Source organism: Leptomonas pyrrhocoris (genome assembly GCF_001293395.1).
Source record: "Leptomonas pyrrhocoris isolate H10 chromosome Unknown, whole genome shotgun sequence".
NCBI classification, from domain to species: Eukaryota; Euglenozoa; class Kinetoplastea; order Trypanosomatida; family Trypanosomatidae; genus Leptomonas; species Leptomonas pyrrhocoris.
In genome coordinates, this window is record NW_015438357.1 from 2,301,478 (window position 1) to 2,322,252 (window position 20,775).

Consider the following 20,775-nt stretch of genomic DNA (forward strand, 5'->3'; position numbering starts at 1 on the left):
TTTTGTATTCTGTATCTCACGTTGCAATTACCTGCGATTGTTGTAGCTCTCTCTCTCTCTCATGCCTGGCAGATTTCTTCGTCATTCACGTTGTTGCCGCCTTGCTTCACTTTTTTTTTTCTAAAGCCAAACACATCTTTTCCTCTCCCCTCTTCTCTTCCCTCACTTTCCTCTTCTTTTGTCGGAGTCGCGTCTGTCGCTTCCTTGCGCCGTGTTCGGCAGGCCCATTTCAGCACGACTTGAAATATATATTGTTAGCCGGCCAGCGAACAGCAACAACACAAAAACGGTGCAGCTTCTGAAGTCAGGGCGCGTTCATATTCTCAGTAAGCGTAGAGGCGTGGTGCTGTGAGGCATCTCTCTATATATATATACGTAGAGCAGTGCGCTATCGCCGTTGCAACAAAAAAGAGAGAGCAAACTTAGATCTGTTTAAATATATACTCGTACTTTTGCTGGACTTTACAGGTCAGACGGAAAATAACATCAACAAATTATCAAACGCAAAGGCGACGATCAGAGCCACTTTGGGGCAAATGTGTTGTGTGTGCGCTGCGCCAAACACGCTTTCTTACGTTAATCTTTACGTGCGCTACACAAACGGGGCCACCGCATTGACGGAACAACCGCACCCTTGTCAACTCCTTCTCCGTTGTAGTGGTGTTTCTCGGTTTGTTTTCAGTCCACCGTCGGAAAAATGCCTCTCTGGGGCCTCAGCACAGCGAAACGTGCCGCCGTGGAGTTGGGCTCGGACGATGATCGGGTGAGTGCGAGCACCAGCAGCCGCTCTAGCTCCTACTCCCCCACACCCGCTTCGAAGCCTTCCATCGCGTCCCCACCTCCTTCGCTGGAATCACCACCTAACCGCGTACCGGCCACGGCGGCACCGGCGCATCGTTGCTCCTCTGGCGCTGCCGTCGTCACCAGCTCTCGCGGATTCACCTCCGGGGCTGCCGCACGCGCAGCAAAAATCCCGATGATGCTGGGCGTTGGCACGCCTCAGCGGCTAACCGTGCAGGCAGTTCACCAGCGAGCGATGAGCCTCCAGCAGCTGCAGCATCGCAGCAGCGTGTGCTCCTCCGTCAATGACCCGGCCCTAAATACACCGCGCGCACAGTCGCCCGGCAGCAGTCGCGGCGGCTCCTTCGCCTTCACACCGCAGGTGCTGGAAACGCACAACACGATGAACATCCTCGTGCTGGGAGCCCCGCAAGTCGGCAAGTCGCTCTTCATCAACACCTACCGAGCCGCCGTGACGAACACGACGCGGTGGCCGGCCGCTCCTGTGGGCATCTCCGGTTTCTACGGTACGACCACCGTGGAGCCCTTCCCCAATCACCCTCGGGAACCAACGTGGCTCTGCATCGATACCCCTGGCCGGCTGTACACGGCCGAAAGTGAGGTGATTCTCGAGAAGCTGACGGAGGGGATGCCGTGGAAAACGAAGCTGCTCGGTCCCAAAGCCCTTACGTTGAGCGCGGTGGCTGACTTGACGCCAATCGCAGCGAACAAGGCGCATCAGTGCGTCATTGTTATTCCCGCCACTGACCTCATCGAAGATGAAGGATGGATGAGTGTGCTGCTGTGGCGCAATCGCTATCGACCTACCGATGACGTGGCCGCACGCATCTTGTACACCAAAAACCTCATCTCCTCCCTGCGGGCCCTCATGAACGACGTGTCTCCATTTGTGGTCGTCACGAAGATGGACAAGTTTGGCGGAGCAGGCAGCCGTGGGGCGTGCGCGGCGGTCACCTCGGTGCTGAGTCAGTGTGTGCCGGTCAACCGCATCTACTTCGCCGCCGCGGTGGAGAACCGCGCGTTGCTGGCAAGCGGACGGGCAATGGTGCTCGAACGAAGCACCAAGCAGAATCTTGTTCGTCTGCACGAGGACATTTGCTTAGCCGTACAATGGGGTCACCAAATACAAATCATGTAGCGGCACCCCAAAGTACGACGCAACTTGTGCTTTGGCCTATGCGGGTGCGTACTAGACACCGAAAACCTTTTTCCCGCGTCTCTGCTCTCTCGTTGTTTCCTCCCTTTTTCACTCTTTTTGCCTTCTCACCGTCGTGCTGTTTGTTGGTCAAGAAAACAAAAAAGAAAATGGAAATATCAGATAAATCGGATGACCGTTTATCTCGATGGCCCCTGCCGTCCTAATCGTAATGGCGAGTACGTTTGCGCCGCTAAAAAGAAGTTCTCGTTTATTCTTTTTTCTGTACTTGGTTTGCGCTCGCTCTTTCTTCCTCTCTCTCTCTCTCTCGGAGTATGGCTCCCTGTCGTTCTCGCTCAAGATGGCGGCAACAGGGGTCTTGACAGTTTGTGTTGGCTTACTCCTTTTTCTCTTAAAATCTCTTTCTCTGCTCTACAACTTCAATCGATCACAGCGGAGACAATCATCTTCCAGTGCTCGCAACACCTCTGAGCACACCTACGCTGCCAAAACAGCATTCCTTGGGCACCCTCGCTTTTGTTTTCCACGTCAAAGATGGGCGACGCGACGCTCGCCTCCTCTTTCGAGCACATCCGCTCCGGCGATGTACTCTTCATGAACCGGAAGTGTCTCGCCATGAAAGACCCGCTAGGCATCGCACTGTGCCTGCTGACCAAAACAGAGAACCGCTTTGACCACGTCGGTATGCTGCTCAAAGTCCATGAGAAGGACCTGGAAAAGTACCCGGAGGCCCGCAAGCGCATCGTGGAGGTGTCCCCCTCCGGCACCTATGTGCTGGAGACGAACATGCGCGGCATCACCCTCTACGCGGCGGAGCACCGAATCACACGCACCTCGGCCAACGAATTAGTGTCGCGCTCTATCAACGTCGGTGACGCGCCGAAAGAGCGGCACACGCAGGAGGCGCTGTTGCAGACGATGGAGTCGCTGTACAGCACACCGTACCAGGACAACGTGCTGCACATATTGCCTTCTATCTTTTCTCCACCCGACAAGATGGATCGCATTACGGCGGCGCACAAGTTCAATCGTCTGCGCATTGAGGCGGACGCGTTGACGGCGATGGCGGCGCGGCAGCCCGGTAGCGCGAGCGTCTACCGCGCCCTCATCCACAAGTACAAAAACGCACAGGAGTTTCTGCTCGCCACCTACTTCCCGCACCTAAAGCGGTGCCCCACTGCTGCGGCCGATCCGTTGTCGGTAGACTGGAGCTGCGGGCACTTCTGGATTGACGGGGTCAACAACGCTGAGAAGATGGTCTGTGCGGAGCTCATTTGCAATCTGTGGCAGCGCGTGGGTCTCATTAAAGGCTTCCCTCCCGCGTCCTCCATGCGGCCCTTCGACTTGCTGGATGACACGCGGTTCAACTTCCTCAACGCGTCTAGCGAGTTTGGAGAAATCACGCCCATCAAGATCAGCGATGCGTACAAAGCCTACTGGGACGGGGCGGCACCGCAGCCGGGCGTTCTTGGCCGCAGCTGCGAAGCCGCGTGTGGCGCCCTTACAGATGAGCAGCGCCTCGCCTTTGCAAATGCGGTGCGCACCACGAGTGGCCTTCCGCAGGCGGAGACGCTGCTGGAGGTGGCTGCGTCGCCGGAGCTGCTGCCGTCGCGGTGGGTGGTGCAGTCGGTTACCCGTCACGACGTGGTGCCAAACTTGTGGTTCCGCGTGTTTTCTTCTGGGGTGCTCTTTGCCGCCTGCGCGGTGCCGTGTGCTCCATTGACGCTGCGCTGGATGGAGGGCCAGCTCGGTCTGTTTCTCGCACGCGGTAGTGTGTGGTCTCTCACCTGCGGGGTTTTTGCTCGCAATGTGGCCTTTGCCGCGGTGCAGGCCTTTTTTCTCGCGGCGGCGGCGCGTTGGTACGACGTGTCGGGATCCTGCGCGGTGATGGCACCACCGCGCTCCCGCAGTGGCACCGCCGGTATTGTGGACGCGCGGCACCCGTACTACGACACGGTGGTCCTCTACGCCGCCTCCGCCGTCGTGGCGCACGTCTGCACTACGCCGCTGCACAACGCGAACATCGCCCACCACTTCGGTCCAGCTCGCCCTGGACCGACTCCCATGCGGATGCTGCTGCGGGGGAGCCTCGCTTTAGTCCCTGTCAGCGTGTTGCTGCCCTTCCAGGCCTGCTGGCTCAGCTGGTACGAGACAGTTGGCTCCTTTATCGTGCCGACACTCTCCTCCGTGTGGCGGCCGCGCGAAGACTTGCTGCAGAGCAAGGAGTGGCCGCACCTGCGCAACGACGCCCTCGCCGGCGCCTTTGTGGCCACGCTCGCCATCGACGCCCTTTTCTACCCCCTTGGGACCGTTGTGGTGCGGCGCTTTGTGAGGGACCTCTACAAGCCGCAGCTATCGCCCAGCTTCGGTCGGTCGCTGTACGCAGGCTACCGCCACCGCCTCCTCAGCAACCTCGTCATCCTCTCCGCGTCCACTTCGTACCTCTACGGAGTCGGAAGCCTTTAAACAACCTGCGTATTGATTCACACGTCTCTCATTTTGGGGGTTTATGTGCGCGTGTCGTATTTTTTGGCGGCAGAGCTGCCTCGCTAATCGGGTTGCATCATCGTTAATGCTTGCCCCTGGTGCAAGCTCGCATTTGTACACACACAAACGAAAAGAAAAGAAAAGGAAAGATAGCCCGACGCATTTTAAAGCGGAAGGGCGCCGTATGCAACTCTTCCAAGTTGAGGCGTCGCAGACGCGGCTCACCAACCACGAAGCACAAATCCTTCCAACCTGATGGCTCACTTTGCGGAGGCCGTGGACATGTGCATTTTTCTCCGCCCAGAATGGCGTCGGTGCTCTGCTGAAAATGAAAGCGAGCTGTAGACCGATTTGTCAATGAAGGTGTGTTTTTTTGTGGTTGTTGTTCTGTGCCTCAAGATCTATCTCGTCCCACCTTCCACTCTTTTGGTTCTTGCTTTGATCTGTCGGGTACTTCTCTTCTTGTCACTTTCGTTGTATCCTCCATCAGCTGTCGTGTTCATGGCTCTCATTGACAAGTGACAACACAAAGGAAAAAAAAAACAACACTAAACGAAACCATAAATTTATATTGAACTTCCTCTGAGTTGTGCGGGGTGTGCGTGTGTATGTGTCTGTGTTTGTGCTCTGCTTTCGATAGCATATTTACGATTCCTTTGTTTCCCTTCCTTTTCTTTTTTGTTATTGATATATTTTTTTTAAAGACTGGTCCTTCTCTCAGTTTTTTTTTTCTTTTCCTTTAAACGTTTTATTCGTTTTCCTAACCCTGACCTTTTTGCTTTTTTTCTCCAAGAGTGTGCTTTCTCTCATCTATATATATTTATCTATTTGTTCACATCTGTATTTATTTATATATATATATGTCTTTCCCCTATCTCGCACCTGCGCAGATCAAGCAGCCTAAGCATTGACACATTCGTCTAAAAGCGAAGAATCAAGCAATTTTTCCCCTCTTTCTTCCCTTCTATTTGATGTTTTTTGTGTTTTCCCATTTCGCTTTCCTACGGTGATTTGTTTGATTTCTAAAGCTTCTTTTACTCAAAGAAAACCCTTAAACTCCATAATACGTTTTTGTTCGTATCGACTACATAGCTATTCCGAAACGTTCCCGCGCCATCCATCGTTATTGAGCTTCATCAGTGAGCTGAAGCATACAACGGTTCATCTATTCGAAACAACAAGAAGTGGACACACAAAAATAAGACGGAGAAAACCGAAGCTCTAAAAACTACATTCTTTTATTATTATTATTATTATTACTTTATTATTTCTGTTTTGACGTCTTTCTATCGTATCTGAAATTTCTTTTCTTTTCTTTTTCATTTCAATACTCCACGCATTTTTGCTCCAATCCGCTATTTTTTTTCCTTCTGTGTGTGTGAGCTGCAAATAAGAAACAATAAGAAACGGAAGGTAGAACTTCCTGCGACGCCATCAAACGAAGAAACCCCCAAAACAAACAACGATTTTTGAACGTGTCCTTCTTCCTTCTTCGTTGTTTTGTTTTGTCCTGTTTTTTTTTTTTACGCTCGTGTTTTGTGTGTATTTTACTGTTACATCCTTTCTTTTTATTTGTTTTTGCTGTTTGTGTGTGCGTTTCTGTGTTTGTTGAGTGCACGTTTGTGCGTGTGTATGTGAGTGTGTTCGCATTCCAGTTGCTTGATTGCTTTCGGTTCTTTTTCCAGTAAAACCTCTCTTTCTCCTTTTTCGATTGATTTACCTAGTGTGTCCGCGTGTCTTCGCATGTGCGCGTGTTGATGTTTTGCAACTGCCTTTCTAGTTAAGCATAATTAAATTTCTGTTCTCTGACTACCATTAACCCACTGGACACATCATCATCAGTCCCGTCTGCACCCATGTCCCAGCAACCGCAGCAACACCGCCAGCAGCAGCAGCAGCAGCAATGGACGGCGGATCAGCGGCGTCAGCAAATTGCTGAGCTGTTGCGCAACAAGGGTGTCATCTGCCGCGACTACCTTTGCACTTCCCACTGCCCTCGCACGCCGACGTGCCCCTACATGCACGTGTCAAACGGCGAGACACGTCCAGTGCCGTGGAGTGTGTGCACCTTCTTTACCCAAGGCAAGTGCCTGCGTGACCGCTGCACCTTCTTCCATGGCACTCAAGCACAGCTGGAGGAGCTGCACGCCACCGGGTCGCCGGTGTACCGTCCGCAGGACTACATGAAGATCGCTGTGCCACCTCCAGAGTACCTCAATCCCGACGGGAGCATCGCCACGAGCGTCTCTTTCTCCGCGGTGCCGCCCACTCCGACCATGCAAGTGATGCGGGGACCCGCGATGCCGCATGAGAACGCCGTGAACACCTTCCAGCCGTTGGTGCTGATGCAGCAGAGCCCGCAGGCTATAACCCCCTCGATGTTCTCTGGGCAGGGTAACACCCCCAACTCACGACCGTCACAATTTCCCTTCTACGCAAGTTCTTCTTTGACAGCGCAGATGCCCATGCAGGCAACAACGACCGTCTTTTCGCCAGGTCTACAGACCATGCCGACGGCAGCATACTACCAAAGTGCAAACCCGCAAATGATGCCGCCCCCACCGCAACAGTACGCGTCTCCTTCGCAGTATAACACACCGCATCAGCAAGCACAGCAGCAGCCGAACTCTCAGCCACCGCAGCAGCAGCAACATCCACTCGGCAATCAACTCTACTTTCACATCCAATCGCAGTAGTATCACGGAGATGTGGCAAGTGTTTCTCTACTGAAAAAACGCCACCGTTTGTTGTTTTCCAAATAGAGCACTGCTGCTTAGTGATAGTACTGTGAAACAGCAGCAGCGACAGAATCTTGACCAAGACGAGAGGACGATTAACTGTCATTTGAAGGTTAAGTGATCTCTGCTTCACTGGAGTACGCTGATTCGCATCGTGAGCGCACACGTCACAATTTTCGTATCTGTTCTCCCGACGGACCGTTCGACTCTTTTTTTCTTTTGCTCAGCATCGCTCTCAATTTTTTTTCCTCTTTTTTGGTCTCAAGGCCATTATACTACATCCCTTGTGTTTTTTTTTTCCTGAGCACCTTTTTTTTTTTTTGAGTTCAACTCGATGTTTTATCGCTATTCATCTGTGCGACTCTGCATGACGTTGTATTTCTTCTTTTTCGTTTTTCAAGGGTGTAGAGCGTTCTGTCGTCTTGTTAACCTTATTGTGATCGTTTCTTACTTGCTGTTGTGGTGTAATTTTTCGCAGTAGTTTTCCATTTTTCACTTCTTTAGACTATGGTTTTTTTTTTTTTTGAATCCTCTCCCGTTTCGTCGGATAACTGCTGTACCCGCTGGCTGAAGCTGGAGTGAGAGCCGTAAATATAATGACGCGAAAGACGATAACACCTAATAATCGTTTCGTTCCTCTTTCTGCTCTACATTTTTTTGTATTTCTGCCACTAAATTGAAACACACAAGCAACAGCCAAACAACAAAAAAGAAGACGCTCCTGTCTTTCTCATTCCAAAGCTTTTTTTTCTTCCTTTTTCGGGTGACAAATCACCCACACACATTTCCGTTTCGGTCAGCGGTAATGCTAATTTAGTTTTTCTTTTCATAACATAAAACAGTTGTTTTATAAACAGCTGTGTTTCCCCTGTTTCATCACGTTTCTGTGTGTGTGTGTGTTTTGGTGGTGTTGTTTGTTAGCATAACCTCGTTTTGTGTTATTATTACCTTCATCGAAAGTTTACCCTTTTTGAAGCCAAAAGATTTCTCTCTTGAATGGTGTTTCAGCGCCACTAAAGCTTAAAGTTGAAGAACGGAGAGTTGTACGCGTGCAGTTCTCGGCACAAATTCACACGTACGAGCACAAAAAAACACACACTCAAACACGTCTGAATTCATCAAAGACGTTGGACACACACAAGGCGCTGTACTCCTCGCATTTTCCTTCCTTTTTTTTGTGTATTTCCCTTCGTGCAATGGAATGAAGTTCTGAGCAAGCGAAACAAATCAAGAAAGCGCCTCTTACTGACCCTCTCAAAGTCTCGGACTGCAAGACGTTTTTCTTATCATTATTATCCGTTTTTTCCCCTTTTCTCGTTGCTTTGTTGTGCACGACGCTTAACGAATTTCTCCTTCTCCCTTTTCGGTACGAATTTGTGCGATTCCTCTCCTACGCGCCCTCCTTCGTGGGTCAAACAAATCGCAGTATTAGCGAGCATCAATGTTTTATCCTTGTGTTCCACACGTGTGCGTGCGTGTGTGTGTGTGTGTGTGCGGGTGCGGGTGGGTGAGTGTGGATGCGTGCACGACTCTCTTTTGTTATCCTTAACACTTGGGACTTGGTAACAACTGTGTTGATGTGTTGACAAGCTCACTGGACTTTAATCTTTTGTTTTGTTTTTTCTTCTCCTTCTACCCTTTCAAAACTCCATGCGCGTTAGAGGGACAGCCAGCATGAGCACTTGCTCTATCGATCAGCCCTATGTTTATGCTGCCCACGCCCTACATATTGTCTCAACGTTTCAGTGATGTTGCGTTCAATTAAATTCTTACACGTTTTATTGTATGTATGTGTGTGTGTGTGCGTGTTGCCCATGTATGTAGCAAGAAGTTTCTTTGTTGAATGTGTAGTGGCCTCTCGACTTCGACGCTAACCTTTGTGCCGTTTTTTGCTTGTCTTTTTTTTTTTAAGGATCTTCCATTATTTTTAATAGCTCAAAATACTTCCTCTTTTTTTCTTCTTCTGTATTTCGCCGTTATACTCCTGTTTTATTTCCTCTTTCTTTGCACTGCTTCTCTTTGACTCGTTTGTGTTCTCCTTGTCCTCTTTTTGTGACTGTGAATACAGCTGCTACTTCTTGTTTACCAGCTCGAGCGTCGCATGCGCAATGACGAGCGCGCTGCGCTAGAATAAGCCCCTGTGATGGAAGGAACAGGAAATACGTTGTTATACGGATTGAAGTAAACGACGGTACTAAAGGTACACGCACACACACGCGCACACAGCATCAAAAAGTCACGTATACACACAAAAAGTTTTTTTTTCTAAGCGCAGTTATAACAACTATACAAAGGAGCACGTTGAGAAGGGGGGAGGGGGCAGATGTTGCCCGTTCATGGGAGATAGTGGAAATCTCTGCCAAAAAGCTATATTATCTGTTTTCTTTCATCTTTTTTTTTAACTCTTTTCTTGTTGTCCTCTTACAATGAAAAGTTGTTTCTCTTTTTTCTTTAAAGAGCGTTAATTGTTAGTAGGTTTTATGACTGTCAACTGCAGATCGCTCTGATTCGAAATCTCAAGCATCTTTTCCTTACGTGTCGTTTTATATCTTAAGCGCCTACTCCAGGTTGTTTGCAAAACTGGACCCCTTTTCCCTCTCTTTCTTTCATTTAACCTTTGCAGTTATTATTGTTTTTTTTTTTTGCCTCTTCTTCTCTTAGCACTTTTTGTTTTCCGTAAAATGTTTTTCCCCCGTGTACCTTCATTTCAGCTTGCATAACTGATGAGATGAGTACGCCACCTCTGTAGTTCCGTGTGCTTTTCCTTTTGGGGCTCTTTTCCTCTTTTCCTGCTCAGCGATTCAACACGACTTTGTTATCTTCCTCAAACCTGTCTTACCTCATTTTTTTTCTGGCGTAATAATCTATTCGCGGCTACGTGCGTTTCCGCGGGTTTCAATTGCTTTGCTTCTCAGCTTCCAATTCAGTTTTACGTGTTTTCTATTTGTTTTCTAATTATTTAAGCTGCTCTCATTAATCAAAAAAAAAGTTTTTTTTTCTTCTTCTGTCAATGAGATTGTTGGTTACGTTGCGTCTCGGCGTTGTTGAGATCTAGATAAAATACTCACTATCATTCAGTATATATATATTATGTCTGTGCACGTATGGCAGCTGATACTCTAAAAGATCAGCTGATTTGAACAGGGAAAGAAACTGTCTCTTGAAGGAGACGGTTCTAAGCCGCGAAGTATTTTGTTCTGACACTACTCGCGTGCGAAGGACCTTGCTTTCTTTCTCTCGCACTCTCTTTCCCTCTTGTTTTCCTTTTTGATTTTCCCGTGTTAGTCGATGCAGCTGGTGGTTGCTGGGACCTCCGTTTGGTTTTCTTTCTCCTTTTAAAGAAACTGAAGGGAAAGGTTTGGCTACTGCTCCCACATCAACGGCAGCATAGATGTACACTTCACCGGATTTTTAAGCGGAATGCTCCGGTGCGTTTCCCACAATGGAAAACCATCCTGCGTCTGCACAGCGTACGTATTCATGTGGGTGTGTTTGTGTGTGTGTGAGTGTGCGAGAGTGTGTGTGTCTGAAGCACCGAAATGCTCGTAAAAGTTGTGGTTCTGTTAATCTGTTTTACCCTGTGATGAATGTTTTCCGCTTTTTGCCTACATTCAAAAGAGGGCTTCTTCTCTCTTTCCTTCTCTTTTTCTTCCCCAGTCACCCTCTTCATCAAATCCTTTTTTGTGTGTGGGCTGCTTTGTGTGGCAGTGTTGACTGCAGTAATGAAAGTCGATTGCCACCCTTCCCCCCGGCTCTGCCGCCCAGGGTGTATCCGGACGAGTAGCCCTATGTACATGCGGATGCCAACTGCATGACAACACGGAAAGAATAGTTTTAAAAAAGACTAACTCAACGTTCTCAAGCGAAGCGCTGAACCCAAAAAGTTTTTTCCCCTCTCGATGATTTCCACTTCTATTTTAACATTTAAAAGTGTTTTAGTCTTCCTTCTTTTTTTTCTTTTTTTTTCTAACAACAGAGCGACTCAAAGAAGAAGACGAGTTAAATGTAGCACGTGAATGCGCTTTATTGCTTGCCTTTCACAATAACACTTTATACGTCGACGGCTGGAACACACTATTCCTACTGTTGTTGCCACCGCTAGTAAGGTTTCACATCCGCACAAGCGGTAAGAAGCAGAGCGAGTTCGTCGTTTATAAACTGGGAACGGAATATATCTCTAACTCACTTCTTCGGCGCACCGTGTCCGAGCTCGAGTGTTTTAAATTTGACTGATTGCATGGTTCTCTCTCGCGCGGTTTTTTTTTCTCTTTTCTTTCTCCTCGCAACGTGAAAAGCGTTTCTTCCCCGCATCAGCTTTTCTTACCGTGCTTCTTTTTATCTTGTTTCTCTTTCATTTTCCTCCCTTTCTCTGGTCTTTTTTCTATTTTGTTTTCCCTTGTATTTCTCTGTCGTTGACTGAATTTGGCCTATTGCATGATGTTATGTCCTTCGTTCTTCGTTCTACCCCATTCACTTTGTTCGCCGATTTCTGCGTGTGTTTTTCTCTTTTCTCTTTGCGCTTAACGAAGTGCGGAACCGACTACATCTTTTATTTTCGTGTCGTTTGTGTGTCTTTTCATCCACTCCAAGCGTGGCGCACGTGGAGAACGCGTTCAAAGGAGCGCGTTTTTCGTACCCAGCCCAGCGATTTTCCCTGTATGGTGTGTACTTCCATACCAAGAAGGGATTCGGGGGGGGGGGTTATTTTGTTCTTTCATTTTTCGTTCTTAAAACGGCTACTCTTTGCAGTTTTTTGACAACCACACGGAATAGCACGCAGCGACTTAATTCTCTTTGATTTGTTGTCCGTTTTGATTTGTGTCTTATTTGAAGCAGCGCGTTCCCGGAAAACGACCTAAATGCACACTCGTTTAATTAGAAGAAAAAAAGGAGCGTGCCCTCGACAAACTCCACATTTCATGTCCGAAGCTTCAAGAACCTGCAAAAGCACACCATTTCAAAATTTTCTTTTTTCTTCCTCTTCTTCTTCTTCTGGTGTGTTAGCTACTGCGTTCTCCGATTAGAAAAGGAAAAGGAAAAAAACAGAAAGAGGAAGGCTGGAGGCACACCAAGTAGGACCAAAGAGATGAACGCAGCAGTTGACTCTGATTCAGCGCTAATCGAATTCTCCCATGTGCCGACTAAGAATATTTAGCGTTCTCTTTGGTTTCCACACCGTCTGTTTTTCTTTTCTTTGTTCTCCCTGTTGAAGCATTCACTCAAGCCATTCTGTGCGTGTTACCGCCACAGCCCTCGTGTTCGTCTAGCTAAACGTAGATCAATTTGGACACAGGTGCCTACACATCGACCAGCAACTGTGTCACACATTCAAGCGGGACGACAACGAACGTTGTCGCAAGGAATGGTTTCTGGAGACACCGCGTTGCTGATGTGCTGCGTTTTTTTAGTGCCGATAGTCTCTTTTTTTTTTCCTTCATTTTCACACACGTGTGAATTAAAACTGCGAAGTTTCCGCGGTATATAAAAAGGGTGCTTTGTGAACGTTGCTTTCCAATGGTCTTTGGCTTCTTTTGTCCTTTTCTCGTCGTTACCTTTGGTGCGTCTCTTTGTTTGTGTGCGTGTGTGTGTGCGGCTTTTTTCTTCTTCTTCTTTTGGTCCATGTCTTTTTGTTTTCTTTACTTCTCACTCCCTCTCAGTTCCTGATCAATTTGCTTTTCATTTGCGTAATCGGTGTACTCGATTTTCGGGTACTTCATTCCACTCGATGCAACCTACGGTGGCGACAAGGTCCGAAGTGGTTTAGAGCAGTGATCGAGACATCATATCGATACCTGCAGCTGGGATGCTAAGTTGATGATGACGTTCCAATCAGCCGAAGCCGTAAACCGAACACCTTGGGTACTGTAGCTGTTGCTTTTACTCTTTTCCTTCTCAGCACACTAGGCTTTTTTTATATTTGTCATCATGAACGCTTCGATGAGAACGATACCTCTTTTTTTTCTTTGCTGTGCTTCATCATTCTTCTTCCTCCCTCTTTCTCCCCTTTGAGTGATTCTATCGTTAATTCATTCATGATCTCTACCTCTTCCCTTGCCGTTTAAATCCGTACCACAGTGGGTTTTACTTCATGGAAGGTGCCTTTCGCTCCTTACGAAGGCACGACGGGAGACTTGTCTTTCTCTTCTTTCCGTGAAGCCCGCACGACTCTTCGGCATCAACGGCCCCAACGTCGTACGTCTTCCCGCATTTTTTCAGTGAATTATTATGGCTTCAAATGAGTCTTTTTCCCCCTTATTAGACGCCCCTTTCTGTTGTTGTCCATCGATCGACTACGCGTGTTAGGGGTCCTTTTTTGTTTGTTTGTTTCGCTCTCGCTCCTACACGAACACCGTAACAACGATTCACCAAGTAAACGTAAGCGGATTCTCTTTTTGTGGTGCGCTGTTAAACCACCGTGTGTTACTATTATTTATTGTTATTATTTCACCTTCATGTGTTTCCCCTTTTTTGGGGGTTACAACGTGATCGGCTCTTCCACTCATCTTTTGCTTTATCTTTCTAATGTGTTGTATCGCTTTTTTCTGTTCCTCGCTCTTCTTCTTTTTTGATTTTGTATCCGCCATTAACGTAAGCTCCACTTCTGAATGACAAGAAAATAGAGGTCTCTTTTTTTTTCTCTTGTCTCCCTTCGCCTTGTGTGTTTTTTTCTTTTTTTTTTTCTGACTACTCTCCACGCGAATGCAGGGGAATTCCTTTCCTTCCTTCTTTGCTCCCCTGGCTCCTTTTTTGTTTGTTTTTCTCTCTTTTTGTTTGTTCTGCCGCTTGTTCGCAAAACTGCATTCGTCTCACTTCTTCTCAATTTTAGTGCCGCCTTCAATAATTTATGGGGCCATCGCTTCCTCTCCTCAGCGTTTTTCTAACGATACTCCTCGATTCTGTTTTTCTTTGTTTTTTGTTCCTTTTCGTGTTGGTCGACTTCTCACTGTTCCTTACTTGTGAAATCTATTTAAAAAGAAAATGGTAAACGACATCGCTGATTTCTTTTGCATGAAAAACGTTTAAGCCGCCACGGCTTTTTTTTTTGTTCTCGTTTGACGCACTGAAAGACGCAACTTGATTAACTATATAGATGTTGTCTAGGTACACGGTTCACACACACACGCAAAGACAGAAAAATTCTAAAACAGAAAAGCCTTTGCACCTGCAATTTTTTTCCCCTTTCTTCTTTTCCTGTTATGGAAGCGTTACTGCCTCGACAAAAAATGGATGTGTCGCTACGAGTACAAAGGCCCCCAAAAATGAACTTTGAAGTCGGTGCCGAAAGCCTCTTCTGTCGCTTCTGTGGAGGGAGGACTCGCGGCTCAAACGCGACGGATCAGGACGAAATTTATTGTGCGCGAATCTGTGAAACGGGTTTTTTGTGTTTCTCCACCTCATTGTGGTTCGTCCATCCAAGTCTACCCATTCGATTCTCTGTGCAGCACTGATGTACTTCACAGCGACTTCCTTCTACTCTTCCTTTCTTCTGATTCTTTTCTTCATGTCTCTTTCAAAAATAACACGATGTGTGTCTCACGTTGACTCCACATCTTCTTCTTTTTTTCTCTTCTTATCCAATCGAATATCTGGTGAGAAGTGCTCGGCACATTTCAGCTCTTATTTACGTGTGTTCTCGGCACGTTACTCCTCTGAAACCAAACAAACTGTTGGGCATTCCCCGCTTTTCCGTTTGTTGTTGTCGAAGTTGTGAGTCACCGTCATTGCCTGGTTGAATCGTCAAATTTGGTGTTGTCCATGCGCGTCACTCCGAGACGATGGAACGTCTTCGACCCTGCGTTCATGCGCAAGGTGAAGCGCACCATAAGCGCCTACAAAGGGTCCATGGAAGGCTCCGCCAAGAAGCCCATGTCACGGGAGGCTTTTGTGGACATCGACGAGAAGGGCGCTGCCTGGTATTTGGGTCATATGCAGTCCGCCACCACGCTGCTCGCCGACAAGGTGAAGGACGCCGATTTTATTCTAGAGATCCGCGACGCTCGGTTGCCCTTCACGACGGAAAACCCAAACATTCGTCGACTCACCGCCGGCAAACCGCGCCTCATCATCTTCAACAAGGCGGAGCTGTCCAACGAGGACTGCAACCGCGCGATTCAGGAGTACTACGAGAACAACGGCACCTTTGCCCTCTTCACAAGTGCGCAGCGGTGCTGGCGGGACGTGGTGGAGTCGGTGCAGCGCTTCACGACACACGTCTTACCCCCGCAGCAGTACAAAACGGTCGCCCACGTCGGCCTCGTGGTGGGCATGCCGAACGTGGGGAAATCAACCCTCATCAACTCGCTGCGGCTGGCGCACGAGTACCAATTTCATCGCGAAGATTTCCGCCGTTCCCGCGCACCGGAGACGGTCTCCATCACGCCCGGCACGACGCGTGGCATGAAGCTCGTGCCGCTCTCGAAAGACCCGCCGGTGGTGCTCTACGACACACCCGGTCTGACCCTCCCGGGGTGCTTTACGAAGGAGTCCGGCCTCAAGCTGGCCGCCTGTGGCATTATCCCTACCAACGACGTCTCGCTGCCGCCGGGCATGGTGGCGCGGTACATCTACGACATCTTAGCCGCCTCCGGCTCGTCGGAGCACATGGCCGAGTGCCTGCACCTGCCACGCGTGCCCATCAGCTTCGACGACTGTGTGGCCATGATATGCGAACGCAGCGGCTCCAGCGGACAAACTGAAATGGGCAACCTCGACCCTGTGCGAGCGCAGCGCTTCTTCGCGCACGACTTTATGCTGGGCAGTATGGGCAAGATCACGTTGGACGCACTTCCTCGGCGCGTGTTGCGCAGCTCGCAGCCGCCGTGCTCTGCGCCGCAGCTGGAGAGCGGCGACAATCGGCCTGACAGCGGCGCCACCACAGGCTCCGGTGACGACATCAGCGATGACTACGTGTGGACGCATCACGTCGAAACAACGGACGTGGTGGACCGTTACCCAGATCACATGCGTGACGTACTGGAGTCACTGAAAGGTCCGCTGCACAACAGCGGTGCAACCCGACACGTCTCCTCGTTTGCTGGTAATTCTCAAGACACTGCCTCCACTGTAATTAGTCGGAAGAAGGGACCGATTAGTCGTGCAACTGCTTTTGATGCAGAGCGGAAGGGGCACACGCGATTGGCACCTGGTCGCTAGAGTCAGCTAAGCAAAGAAAGCGAAAATGATGCTACGCACGACTTCGAACACGCGTGTACCTGAGTCAAGATTAATCATCGAATGTTGAATCGAGGAAGAGGTCGTCATGGTGCGCAAGCAGCCACACCTCCAAGCTTACGTACATCATCACAGAGTCATAGCAGAATTGGTTTTTATTATTATTAATACTTCCTCTGTCTGTTTTATGGCGTGCAGCTTTCCAGCTGACTACAGAAATGATGAAAGAGCATTTAAGTATATACATTTTTTGAAACGGTGACGTGGATAACGGTGGACTTGCCTTGTATCCTTCTTGCGGTTGTTTGTAAAGAACGCTCTTCCCCTTCTTTTCCGCTACAACGTTTCCAGTGGTTCTGTAGGGACATCTTTTTGTTTTGTTTTGTTGCACAGTGCTGCCCATTCTCTCGTCTCTCCTTTTCTTTTCTCGTTGGATTCGGTGCGTTTGGTTGTTGTTGGCGTTGCTGACGCGCTGGCAGCTGAACGTGTACCTCGAAGGACACACAAATAAATCGCTTTCTCTATGAAATGAGCTCCTCCACACAGGATGAGCTGCGTCGCACCCAGCAGTACCTGGTGGAGGTCATCGACGAGTGTGTGTTTGTGGAGCGACAGCGAGAGTTGATGGAACGCCGCCTTGCTTCTCAAATTAGCAACCAAAAAAACGCGCTGAATGACACCTTTACTGCTCTAGAGTACTTGTGCCGCTACACCTGCCAAATAGAATGTGTGGTGCTGCCAAGTCTTCTTGCGTGGTTGCCGACAACGTCTTCAAGTCGGCAGGATCTTCTTCACGCACGCACGGACGTGGAGGCTCGACTGGAGCAGCTCACGGCAAAGAATTCGGAGCGGCGTGCGGACGGCAACTCACTTCTTCTACCCCCACTGGCGGACTCTTTAGAAAAAGGAGTATCGACAGAAGATGTGGCACCACCACCGCCGCCGCCGTCACCTCTCTTGCCAACTGCGAGCGCAGAAGTTATGCACCGTCTTCTCCAGCACAAGGTGGTACTCTTCGACGCGCTCACGAAGGCTGCCTCAAAACTAGACAGCATGCAACTCAACGCCTCCTCCGAAAATGCCGAACTGCAGGGTCTTCGTGCACGCATGGATGAACTGACTCGTCTCGTAGCGGTCGGTGCTACCACGTCAGCACTCGGCCCTCCTGCCGTCGCCCTTGCTGTCTCGCACGACTCTAGCAAAGGTGAAGAAACGAAGCCATCCGCCGTTCGCTTCGCACAGGCACGAGTAATCGCCTACGAGAAGACGGTGCAGACCCTCAACAACGAATTGGCGCTGCTGCACGAAAACTATGCGGCCCTATCGCGCGCGAGTGCGACGGAGATGAACCGGCTGAAACAGCATAATTGTGAGGCGCAGCGCAGACATGACGATCAGGTGGCCGAGTGCGACGCCGTGTTGGGCCGCCTGTCTCTGGAACTGGAGCAGCTGATCCATGAAAACGCGCAACTGAAGCAAAAGCTGCGCACCGTTGTGCATATAGGAAGCTGAGTCCACCTTGTGTACGTTATACCGAGTATCATTCTGGTTTTCATCATTGTGCCTCCATTGCTTTCACCAACACACCTTCGAGTATCAAAGAAAGCGAAGGATACAAACACGATAAAGTGTGAAGAGCTTGTTTTTCCTATACAGCTGCCAATCCGTGTATCTCTACTCGCCTCGACTTGTAAGACGGGCGCATAACGGAGTGGATGACGGCTGCTCCCCGCTGTAGTTCTCAGAAGGGCAGCACCGAAACTTTTTTGAGGGGTAAACAGAACGGAACTACAACACGCATAACTATTCTCTTTTCTTCTCTCTCCTTCCCTTTGGCGTTTGAGCGCTTACTGGGATGCATCTCTCCCAAAACGAAAAAATCATTCCTCCCTCATCCCCATTCTACCCGAGAAGTCATATTAAAGGAGTGAGTCCTGCGCTATCCTTCCTCAGCCGCAGTTCATTCTAGACAACGACAACGCTAAAATGGCCACCCAGGAGCAGCAGCCCAAGTGGACGCGGCTGCCTATCCGCACGCGGCCCCATCGCAACCCACTCGCCGAAAACGATGACGAGCGCCCCGAGAGTCCTGCGCAGTTTGCGGAGCGCTACTCCGAGTTTTACCCGAACATGCCCAACCCTGTTGTCGAGTTTGTTGATGTGGGCTGCGCCTTTGGTGGGATGCTGTTTGCTCTCGGCGAACTCTTCCCGCAGACGTGCATGCTGGGCCTCGAGATTCGACCCAAGGTGGTGCGCTTTGCACGAGAGAAGACGCTCGCCCTGCGGCAGGAGAACGCGGCGTCGTCGACACAGCACTACCGCAACATTTGGTTTGAGCAGATGAACGTCATGAAGTTCGGCTCCAACTGCTTTGTGAAGGGGCAGCTGTCGCGGCTCTTCTTCTGCTACCCGGATCCGCACTGGAAGCGCAAGAACATTCGACGTCGCATTATTTCACCTGGACTGGTGCAGGAGTACGCGTATTGGCTGCGCCGCGGCGGCCTCCTCTACACCGTCTCCGACGTTGAGGAGGTGGAGGAGTGGATGGTGCAGTGTCTCGACGAGTCTCCCCTGTTTCGCCGCCTGACGGAGGCGGAGCTGAGCAGCCCGGAGCAGAAAACGGTGCTGGATGTGGTGACGGACTCCAGCGAGGATGCGCAGCGCACGGTCCGCAAAGGACTGAAGAAGAACTTCGCCGTGCACGTGCGTCTCTAAAGGGCTGTGCACATGCGTATGCGTCCTTACGTGGTTGGTGGTGGATGTTTTCGTAACGAGTAACACTTTTTTTAGGTGTATAAACCGTTCGCGTCGCACGCGTACCAGCTACATGTTTGCAAGCTGTTCGTTCAATGCAGTCTTGTATAACCTGAACGAGACAGTCCCGGTAGCTGTGTTTGTTGGATTGCTCTGGGAGAAGCCTGCAAAGTATCCGTCTGTCGTGCATCGAAGTACATGTTTTGCTTTGTGTGTATGTGTGTGTGCCGACACGATTCTTCACTTCAACACTTCTAGAAGAGTTGTGTGTGTGCATTGCAATGTCTCTTTTCTCAGTACTCAATTTCCGCTCTTCGTTTCACGCCCGAACGGATCCGCCTCTTCCTGTGCTTGTTTTGCAATCATTCTTTTTTTTTCTTTCGACGTCAACAGCAACCCACGACCGTTTCAGCAGCCCGCTTTGCTGGAAGAGACGGCAAACAGAAACGGGGGACAACGGTGGCAAAGCCTATTTTTGTACTCCACTTTCCCGCAAAGCACACTGCTCTTTCTTCTAAATATATATATAATTCTTTTTGGAGAAATGAAGCCGCGGGCTCGCAGCTGGGTGGTGTTGTGCGTTCTCGCGCTGTTGTTCGCGCAGGCACGGGCAGCGTCCAAAAAGTGCCTTGTAACCGACAAAACGCCCTTCGTTCCTTACGGTTTAGAGCTGTGCTACATGCATTCGCACAAGGCGTGTTGTCTGCCGGGGTTTGATCAAGAAATCCAAACCGCGTACTCCAGCTTGGTGCCTAACGGGCAGGGCTGCGGGCCGGGCGGGCAGCGCATCTACGCGTCCCTCTACGCGCTGCGGCAGTACCTCTGTCTGCCCTGCGACCCGAGTGAGCCGTCCTACCGCTTTGAGAGCGTGAAGGGCGACATCGTCGACGGCGGAGTCGTCCCGCCGTCTGCCGGCTCCGTGGCAGGGGAGCAGACCTGGCGCATCTGCCGCTCGTTTCTGTACGGAGCAGTCAGCACCAACGAAGGTCTCTGGGGGGATCGCGGATCGCGGTACGCGCAGTGTGGTGTGTTCGTGAGCTCGTGCATGGCCACCCCGGTGTTTAACATCACCACCGCCACCTTTGAAAAACCCAGCTCGACGTGCACGCCGGTAAACGAACTGGTAATTCCCTCGGTCGCGTTCGCCGGTGCGTCCGACCCCGCGGTGACGATGCTCTCAGTCATCACGCAGAGCATGCCGGACTTTCAGTTTGTGGTGGTGAACGACAGCGATCCGAAGTACGACTACAACAAGACGCCGTGCTTCGGGCGAAACGAAGCCGTGGGTGTCGTGAGGCAGGGGGCTGTTTGGTTTGCTTGTCTAGTGCTGCTTGTGGTGGGTCTTCTGTGAGGGCACTGGAAAGCGTTTTCTTCTCTGTACAATCGGAAATAAGGCGGCTCCCACAACAGCGATGGAACACTGCTTTTTCTGGAACTCAGCAACTTCGGCTAATGGAATGTATTGGCCTCCTCCTGTAAGCACAATTAGGGTGCGCGCAGGCCGTGTAGATTATTTTTCTTTTTTTGTTCTAACTGGTCCCCACATTCGCATCGGACTCTGCATTGACACGTGAAGCTACCCAGCGCTTTTCTTCGCACGTGTTGCCACTCACCTCCGTGCGGTCGATGCTGCAGAGCTTTTATACAATTCTCTCCTTGGCTGTGCTC

At 49.9% G+C, this 20,775-nt stretch overlaps 7 protein-coding genes across 8 annotated transcripts; all 7 read left to right on the top strand.

The window, feature by feature from the left end:
* Positions 1-185: 185 nt before the first annotated feature.
* Positions 186-1,939, top strand: ABB37_00760 (hypothetical protein; the record flags this gene model as incomplete). The annotated part of the gene is made up of 1 exon (XM_015797089.1): positions 186-1,939. The coding sequence occupies exon 1, from the start codon at positions 698-700 to the stop codon at positions 1,937-1,939; it is 1,242 nt and encodes a 413-aa protein (XP_015665097.1). The 5' UTR covers positions 186-697.
* A 356-nt stretch (positions 1,940-2,295) lies between these two features.
* Positions 2,296-4,423, top strand: ABB37_00761 (hypothetical protein; the record flags this gene model as incomplete). The annotated part of the gene is made up of 1 exon (XM_015797090.1): positions 2,296-4,423. Exon 1 carries the CDS (start codon positions 2,492-2,494, stop codon positions 4,421-4,423), a length of 1,932 nt encoding a protein of 643 aa, XP_015665098.1. The 5' UTR covers positions 2,296-2,491.
* Positions 4,424-4,932: 509 nt separating this feature from the next.
* On the top strand, positions 4,933-7,140 carry ABB37_00762 (hypothetical protein; the record flags this gene model as incomplete). The annotated part of the gene is made up of 1 exon (XM_015797091.1): positions 4,933-7,140. The coding sequence occupies exon 1, from the start codon at positions 6,301-6,303 to the stop codon at positions 7,138-7,140; it is 840 nt and encodes a 279-aa protein (XP_015665099.1). The 5' UTR covers positions 4,933-6,300.
* Positions 7,141-14,777: 7,637 nt separating this feature from the next.
* Positions 14,778-16,335, top strand: ABB37_00763 (putative mitochondrial GTP-binding protein; the record flags this gene model as incomplete). Its single annotated transcript, XM_015797092.1, has 1 exon — positions 14,778-16,335. Exon 1 carries the CDS (start codon positions 14,938-14,940, stop codon positions 16,333-16,335), a length of 1,398 nt encoding a protein of 465 aa, XP_015665100.1. The 5' UTR covers positions 14,778-14,937.
* Positions 16,336-16,830: 495 nt separating this feature from the next.
* ABB37_00764 (hypothetical protein) lies at positions 16,831-17,865 on the top strand (the record flags this gene model as incomplete). Its single annotated transcript, XM_015797093.1, has 1 exon — positions 16,831-17,865. Exon 1 carries the CDS (start codon positions 16,882-16,884, stop codon positions 17,863-17,865), a length of 984 nt encoding a protein of 327 aa, XP_015665101.1. The 5' UTR covers positions 16,831-16,881.
* A 397-nt stretch (positions 17,866-18,262) lies between these two features.
* On the top strand, positions 18,263-19,068 carry ABB37_00765 (putative tRNA (guanine-N(7)-)-methyltransferase putativemethyltransferase; the record flags this gene model as incomplete). Of its 2 annotated transcripts, none has more annotated exons than XM_015797094.1 (1): positions 18,263-19,068. In XM_015797094.1, the coding sequence occupies exon 1, from the start codon at positions 18,340-18,342 to the stop codon at positions 19,066-19,068; it is 729 nt and encodes a 242-aa protein (XP_015665102.1). In that variant the 5' UTR covers positions 18,263-18,339. The 2 variants fall into 2 exon arrangements, with proteins under 2 accessions (XP_015665102.1, XP_015665103.1); XM_015797095.1 differs by having other exon boundaries at positions 18,266-19,068.
* A 430-nt stretch (positions 19,069-19,498) lies between these two features.
* Positions 19,499-20,458, top strand: ABB37_00766 (hypothetical protein; the record flags this gene model as incomplete). The annotated part of the gene is made up of 1 exon (XM_015797096.1): positions 19,499-20,458. The coding sequence occupies exon 1, from the start codon at positions 19,652-19,654 to the stop codon at positions 20,456-20,458; it is 807 nt and encodes a 268-aa protein (XP_015665104.1). The 5' UTR covers positions 19,499-19,651.
* Between the last annotated feature and the right edge of the window lie 317 nt (positions 20,459-20,775).